General features: G+C 52.3%; 1 protein-coding gene across 1 annotated transcript; it reads left to right on the forward strand.

Moving 5' to 3' along the window:
- The first annotated feature begins 2,195 nt into the window (after positions 1 to 2,195).
- CSUI_003649 (uncharacterized protein) lies at positions 2,196 to 6,741 on the forward strand. Its single transcript, XM_068063845.1, has 3 exons — positions 2,196 to 2,812; positions 3,406 to 5,350; positions 6,045 to 6,741. Exons 1-3 carry the CDS (start codon positions 2,569 to 2,571, stop codon positions 6,550 to 6,552), a joined length of 2,697 nt encoding a protein of 898 aa, XP_067924184.1. The 5' UTR covers positions 2,196 to 2,568; the 3' UTR covers positions 6,553 to 6,741.
- The last annotated feature ends 1,353 nt before the right edge of the window (positions 6,742 to 8,094 follow it).

The raw sequence follows: 8,094 nt of genomic DNA on the forward strand, positions 1-8,094 counted from the left end.
AGGGTAAGGTGGAACGGTGGGGCAGGACGTCAGGCGAACACTACGCGGCAGTTCGTCGAAGTTGGCTATCGCTAGCGAATCTGTGCGGCGCCGGCGATGCGGCTTCACGCACTCGGCTCGCCGCCTGTTGTGTTGCGCAGTAGGCGCACCTGATGTGATTACGGCGAGATAGCGGGCGAAGCAGCAGGAAGGTGTGGCGTTAAACACACTATGAGAAAGTAGAAACAAGCGTGAGTTCTGCTGGGAGCCTTGTTCTTTTGCGAACCTGCGCTCTCCGGGAAAGGTTACTGTTGGGCTCAAAGAAAATAGAACCACTAGTGAAGTGGAGTCCCGCGGCCACTAAGCACGCGACCAAGAGTGTCTACGGTCTCGCGATTTTCCTACACAGTGTTCCTGCCGCACTTCTCCTCTACTGCTTACTCGCCTTTTTTGCCGAAGGAAGAGTCACGAGAGTGGGGCAAAATGAACACCAGGGTGTGGCCGCATTGAAGGGACGGTTGTGTGGCTCGCCCACGCTAACCCTGCTCGCTTTGAGAAAATGTTCATTTTGTACGCTGATGCATTCGAGCGTGCGCTTGAGCCCTGTTAGCTCGGAGCTCGGATGGCACAAAAAGTCAGTTGCGTTCTTAACAAGCCTCCTCAGTAGAGATGAATACGGTTATTCGATCCGCGACAGGAGTTCTTGCCGGCTGATTGGACTGTTGAATACACCTGTATATCAGGTGCGCACGCTGGTAGTCAGGAAGGTTCACCATTCGTTGGGCTTTCCGAACCAAACCGAGTTACCCCGATGATATTTGCACTTCGGCTGGGGTGGATTGATTGCTACAGAGGCCGCATTTCGAAGTGGCCGTGTGTCGGGAAGCGAGAATAGCGCGCCCGGTGCGCTAACGTTCAGAGTGCCGGCCACGCAACCACGGAAAAGACAGTGGAGGCCCTAGCTACGGGGCACGAGGTCTCGATTCGCCCGTCCCGACAAAATTGTGAATGCACACAAGAGAGATTCATGGAGAAAAGCACATAGAGTGGAATCGCTGTCAGGAGAGTCAAAGGCAACACTCGTGCGGTAGCCGGTGATCACCTGGAGCGAGAGCGGGTCGCCGGCCGCCACAATGTACTCTGAGGTTGTTAATTGCGGCCCCTCCCAAACAGAAAGCTCCGCCATCACCCTACAGATGGCAACTAGTCCCACAAATCAAGGTGGACCGCAGCACACTCTGCACTCGTAGCGTGGTGGCAGCGCAACGCCGAGCACTTGTCAACCCCAAGTCAATACTGGAGCGGCAGTAGCAGCGGGCAGAATAAGCATTAAGTTCAGTTTTCTGGCAGTTCGAGTCTCTCCGCTCGCCCCAATCCGACCACCCGTCACTCCGTTGCGAACACGTCCGCGAAAAGACACTACAGCAGAGCGTGCAGGTTACGCCCGTACACGAAGTAGGAACTGCGTAGCGGCTCGGATTCTGCTCAGCTTTCAGAAAGTGAAAAGGTTTACTGGTCAAGAGAAAAGGTAGAACTTGCAGTATACACATGCTCTTTTCTGTTTTCACCTGGTTCGTGAGTGCCACTTGACAACCAGCCAGTTCTACGCATGTTCACCAGTAGTGTTGAGCGAGTCACGTCTACTAGTAGGGCAGACGTCAGCCGCTAAGCGGAATGCTTGTTTTGCGGACGTGCACAGAGGAACTTGCCTTGACTTCCTGCACGAGGCCCGGAAACCCGGTCTGTCCCTTCAAGGGTCAGGCACTTTCCGGTTTTTTCTTCCTGGAGTGGTCCTTGTCGTACGCAGGAAACCAAGCGCGACGATGGCGGATTGAATGCTCCAGCCCGCTAGGAGAGCAGAGCTCGTGGCAGGTTCCTTTAGAATCTCCCGCATTCACGCTGGCTGGAGCGCTTGTCGCCAATTCAGAGCTGGCAGGAAAAAGTGTCGGGGTTGCGATGAGTTTCTGTTATCATACCTGATCTGGGGTGAGTGCATGCTCGGACTGGTGTCAACAGAGTGTACGTTTGTGTCCTCTCTGATGGTCTTGGTTTGCTTGTGCATCCTCTGTCTGCTAGCCAACTCGTCGGCTTTCTTCCAAGACGGGAACTTTGCAGTAAAGACGTACCGGCGAATACAAATAACGATACGGAGGCAGTGTCAGATCGGGGAGTCTGCACTCCGTCAGATCGCATGGCTTTCCCGTGCATCTCGATCCCCCGGTGCTCTTCGTAGCTACCACTACCCTTAGAGTACCTTGCATGTCTGTTGGACACTCGAGAATACTGCTGATAATGGGTCCCCTTCCCGAGCTTACATTATTCATTGTTGTCTGTACTTGGGACCCATTTGTCGTCTTGTAATTGTTCTCTCCAGTCTGCTTTTGAGAACCATTGTAAATTCCTGGTGAGAGCCATCCATCGAGTACTCGGCTTCACTGACATCGTGGCGATGTGTGCGGGCTAGGCGCCCATTTGTTGCGTTCGACGTGTTTGTCAGATAGACTTTTTCTTGCATCTTGAGTTCGAAGCACAGCAATTCATTGAAAAGCTGATGACGCCACGTGATGTGGAGGAGAGCGTACTTTCCCGATGGTGGCAATGACAGAAAAGTTCAGTAGAGAGTTTCCACGAGCAAACGGGCTCATTTTTTTCACTTGTCTTTTCTTAGTTCTTTCTTTCCTCAGTGTTTCCTGTTCCTCCTCCATCTTCTTCTCAACCGACGAGGAATGTGCTATTCATGATGGATCGTGTTCTTCTTGTATTGAAAACGGATGCGTTTTTTGTCTTTCTGATGTGGAGGACGGCCATGTGTTTAGACCCGAAGATAAGCTAGGTGAGATACCCACGTTGATTACCCATACAGGCAAGGGACACCACCCACGCAACCAAACGCACATCCTCCACCGTCCTGAGAACACCTGTGGAGTCCCACCCTCAGGAGTAGGAGTATGCGTATGCGAGGCAGCATCTTAGAACACGCTGCATGGAGTCTTTATATACAGCTACGGCAACTGCTATGTTTAGATAGTAAAGGGGGAGAAGGCAATGTAAAGAGAGGTCGCAAGAACATAAGCTTCTGCAGTGTTTGAAACACCCACACACTTTCTCCTCGTACCTCAAAAACTCAGCACGAGCGATAAGCCGTTAGCTCTCTTAAGTAGCCGTTGACTTAGCAGAGCCGGAATCATGCAAAAAAGACATGACAGCAGCTGACAGACGGAATATCACAGTACCAAGGCGCGGAAATTTCTTTCCTAGACCATCAACCAGAAAAGGTTCCCTCGGATTCCTTCGCTCGCAGCAACTAGAGCGGGTGAAAACCGGCTACACACGTAAGAAAGCGTGCATTGACACTGTTTGTGTGGGTTAGCTAGAGATGTCTGGCACATGCTTCTTCCAGGTATTCCAGGTGTCTTCGTTTTTCAGGATCATGTGTCAGCGCGAAGAACCTTCAAGTCATTCGTAGCTGTGCTCTTCATTTGTCGAAATGGAACGACGCTTTTTCATGTTCCGACTTGGACGCTCCTCACTCCGGCGAGCAGACGCCAACGAGGAGTCGTCAGGAGAACCGCAGTCTTTCGGTGACTGAGAAGAAGCAGAACGAGCTGGGAGATGTGCGCAAGCCACAAAACAGCCAGCCTGAAGATATGTCGGATCTCACTCAAAATCACTTGGCATCCTTGCCTGACTACGAGGACGGTGACGAGTACAACAGCCAATCAACACCCGGGCTGACAGAAGTTAGTTGGCCCGTCCCCCCCGGATCATCGCCGTCAGCAGAAGTTCTTTTACCGCCTTGGGATGGTAATCTGCCCCCTCCCCTATCCGATCTCCCCCCGGGGCCGAGACAAACGCAGGAGACAGAGCTTTTGGCGGAAGACCTCGACACTCTTCAACAAGCTAAAAGTACAGGGGAGTTACTGTATGAAACAAGGGACGAATTCTCCGAGGGCCGACAGAAAGTGCATTTCCCGCGGCTCCGCAATGAAAATAGCCATACACCTAGCCTCGATTTAGAACAAAAAAATGTGGGGGGAGTGGGGAGAGCGGCTCCTCCTGAGTCGACATCAACAAGTCCGTCTCAGGGCAAGAGCAATGAGCAGTCAGTCGGAAATACCGACAAGTCTGACAAAGAGAACGACTATGCTCTCCGTGTGTCGCTCTCAGACACAGAAACCAACAGCACTCATACCGCTGCGCCTGGACAGAAGGGAACGTCTCTCGAAGATAAGGGGGAGACTGCAGTAGAAGAGCATCTTAGTGGGGCGCCAAATGGTTCACTCCGACGCCCCAGTAACACGTCAAATGGCAGCGTAGAGACGAGCGGCTCAGTTGCGGCAATATCACAATCCCAGGCGACAGAGAAGGTAACGGCTCTTGTAGGGGTTGATCACCTGACTGGATCCAGTGAGATCACAGTGATATCTCTGTGGTGTTCCGTCTTTGCGTTTCTCCTCTTAATTCTCGGCTGCTTTCTCTGTATTCGTTTTCCCTTATTATGTGGCTCTCTTTTGGCTAAGAGGGCCCTACTATCTCACTGGTTACTTCGGCGAGCAAAGAAGTCACCGAGTCCTCGTAAACCGACACAAGGTATCCCTCCGGAGGAAAGAGAGCCGTCTGGTTCAGAGGAGGTAACTGAAGGTGTGAGGCATTCTTCATATCACGAGAACCAGGGAATCGCGCATATCACGTCAGCGCAACAACTGACAAAAAGAGCAGACCAAAGTAGGAAGCTATTCTTTTTTCCTAAGCATCTTACTTCTCGGGGTTCAAGAAGGAACAATGCAGCAGCCAGCATGTATTCAGGAGAGACATGTATTACAACAGCGTCAACCTGTCAATCGGCAGATAGCTCCCGTGCATCCCGTGAGCAACAGGGGCAGGACACACTCTGCACCTCCGTAGAGGGAATACTAGGTCATACCAAGAGGTTCAGTCCGGGTGAGGGAGGCGAAGTACCTTTCGGGGGACCTACACGCAATAATGTGGCTGACAAGCATGCTAATCATGCGCTGGGACTCGTCGCGGGGCAGCATACAAGGTCCTCTTGCCAGGGCTCGCGTGCACCCTCACTGTTTCATCCCCCGAATGGGGACACCGACGGGTGTGAAGACTTTGCTGTCTCTCTTAGTCTGGGAACTGGCAGTACAGCACACGAAAAAAGCCTCGGGATGGACAACAAGAGACGAGAGATCTTACGCATCTTCAGCGGTGGTGCCTCAGCGCGCAGCAACGGGAGCCAAGAGCGGAGTGGCAACTCAAACGGACTGACTGCCACTAACCAGGCAATGGGAACCTCCGTTGGCACTGAAGACTTGCCATCCAGAGCGGAAATGGTGGAGCGCAGAAGTGACCCACTTCTCGAGAATCCGTAAGCATTTCCTGTGCTTGTTTCTCTATCCGACGGCCGCTAATCTTCAGGGTAATGTACGCAGACACCGTGCTCTGGTCCCTTGCGTTAGCTCCTGTCCCTTCGCAGTTCCCCACAGGCGACACCTAGAGATTTCTGCCCAGGCCTCCTCTCCACCTTCGAGAGCATTGTTGACTTCCGCAACAGTGGTGCTGCTTTAACTGAACGTGACAGAAATATCAGTTTCTTGAATCACCCGGTGTCTAAGTTCATACTGGGTGCCATGCACAGTTATGTGGTAGCACAGTGGGGCTGTTCTCTGCAACAGGAAGCCTCTTGGCTGGTCATTATAAGCTCAGCGTGGTAGACGTGCGTGACGCCTCCCGAAGAGAAGTCTGCAGAGCCTCTCTTCCGGGGGAGGGGTCTACAGTTGCTTTCACTTCGTATTCTTCCCGTCTCGTATTGAGTGCTTTCCTCACGGCAAAGCAAAGAAAGAGTCGCTCTCAAGCGTCATGGGTGAGTAGTAAACCGAGGCGGAGTTGACTGGCTTGGTCGAACACGATAGGAAGCTCCTGTTAAGCCGTCCTGCACAGTTGTCTGGTAGTATTTTTCGCAAACAGATAGTAAAAGCTCGCACTTCGTCTTGCCTGCATGCGGAAGTCTTTTGACGTCTGGTCATCAGCTATCTGTGTAGTGTGCCCCTTTCGTTTTGCAGCTTCACGAGCGGAGATTCTTCCGTCCTCACGGGGCAACCAGCACAGCTCCAGCAGGCCCAGTCCGTCTCTGAACTACGAGAAACGGAACAAGACCGTCTGTTACACTCTTCACAAAGTCCAGGTGGGGGGGACAACAACGGGGCATTCCGGTGTCCACCGAGTGCCAGGCAAGACCACGTAGGAGAGCTGAGAGCGATGGATGCGCATCTCACACCGACAACCGTAGTGTACACGCCTTGCGATGGCCACAGGAGCTATCGAGACGATGATGATGGTGACGATGCAACTAGCCAAATGTCAATCGATGAAGCAGGCTCAGAGTCTTGTGATCCCAGTTTACCGTCTTGGCACAAGCTTTGGGAAAATCCGTTTTCTCCGGGATCGAGCAGAACAGAGCTTAGCTTGTTCCGAGCATCCGCCGAAGGAGAACTCCCAACCGGGGCTGGGGGTCTTGCTGACAACACAAATACAAACAGGTCGCAGATCGCAGCATCCTTGGGAGCATGACGAGATACTTTCCGCTTGGTCATGTGTGTAGTCATAACTCCTCTGACGTCAAATATGGACTAGGCCTGCGGCATGGCTGCCTCTGTGGATCACTCCAGCTGAGGCGCGTCTACCTCGAGATAGTACTAGTGACGGACCTACCGTGAGCAGCGATTCCACTGCTGACCACAGAACGCCGGAGCAAGCCCGACAGTACACGTGCAAATTCTAAAGGCCTCGTGTACTTTAGTGAACTCATTTCGCTTTGAGAGGTCTCAGCTACACCAGGATAGGGTCTTTAGTGCACTGGGTCGCACGGGCTCCGAACAAACAAGAACAGCTCGTACAAAACATACTGCGGGAGTCTTTCTCGTACCAGTAGGCAAAACTGAAAGGAGCGCATGGGAAATTGGGAGACCTCCTGCTCAGGTCACGATAGACTACTTCCGGTGATTATCTGGCGGGCGAGCGTCTTGAAGAACGGTCTTTCAGATAACCCTCTCACAAAGGAGAAAAACATCTGCGTCTCTCAGTTCGAGACGCTGAGACCATGTCATTATTCAGTGGTAATGCACTGCCCCTTCGTTGCTGGGGGCCAAATAGGCTCGGCTTTCACCTCAGTATACGGTCTAAGTGTGTCTTTGTTATACAGTGATAAGGAGAGTCTAAACTCCTGACGCGACGTCAGAAGTGTTCAAGCCAGAGCCATTCGGCATGACTGTGTAAGAATCAACTCGAACTTGAGCAAAACGGATGAAATCTCTTTCAGGTAGCCTCTGTGAATGTGTTCGTACCGGTATAGAGAAAGGGTCTTAGTACTGATGCGTGCCCCTTGCATCGGCTAGCCCTCGACATACTACGCCGTTTCCTTTGAAACCAACGAACTCCGCTTCTCTATTCCCTCCGAACAACGTCTCGCCAGTATAGTGAGGGAAATACTGTTCAAGTGCATAGAGCAAGAAACTTCTTGAGTTCCTCCAGCCTCAAGCTCACTCCTTGTACTTAATTTGAAGATCACTCTACCTTCATTGGTCACGCTACCCTGCAATCTTGAACGTTAGATAGACTCGCAGTCGTCCCCTTGTAATGCACGCACTGAGCAGCACCATGACTGTTTCCGGACCCGTCACACAACACTGCCGCGGGAAGATAAGCGTCGGAATGTCCTCCGAGTATGCTAGCTAATGCCGTCACATGCACATCTGCGAACAAGAAACACACCTGCTTATGTTCCCGTCTCGTCGTTCCCTCCCATCGGACATCCGCGCACTGACCAGCGAAGCCTTGCATGCAACCTACACTTCACAGTCACTGCGGACATCTTCCGTCTTGTATAGCCTTGAAGAATTTCCGGGAAACAGCGTTCTCTCCCGAGTTTCTTTCTGCCATCCGGCTGTCGGCCGGCACTACTCGGGCGTTCCCCACCGGTGTGCCCTACTGTAGACTAGTCAGAAGGCCACATAGGTTCTCAGGCCGTTTGCCTAGACAACTGATCACTACTAAAGGTACGCTTCCCTGCCGTGCTCCCCAGCGCATAGATGTGGAAGATGACTAAGTTGCCGA

This window comes from Cystoisospora suis (genome assembly GCF_002600585.1).
Source record: "Cystoisospora suis strain Wien I chromosome Unknown contig_1651, whole genome shotgun sequence".
Taxonomy (NCBI): domain Eukaryota; phylum Apicomplexa; class Conoidasida; order Eucoccidiorida; family Sarcocystidae; genus Cystoisospora; species Cystoisospora suis.

Bases quoted from the DNA above. Each gene is read 5' to 3' on its own strand.
- CSUI_003649 (XM_068063845.1), top strand. From the start codon at position 2,569: ATGGTGGCAATGACAGAAAAGTTCAGTAGAGAGTTTCCACGAGCAAAC. The intron at 2,813-3,405 runs GTGAGATACCCA...TTCGTTTTTCAG, and splicing joins TAGACCCGAAGATAAGCTAG to GATCATGTGTCAGCGCGAAG. The intron at 5,351-6,044 runs GTAAGCATTTCC...TTCGTTTTGCAG, and splicing joins GACCCACTTCTCGAGAATCC to CTTCACGAGCGGAGATTCTT.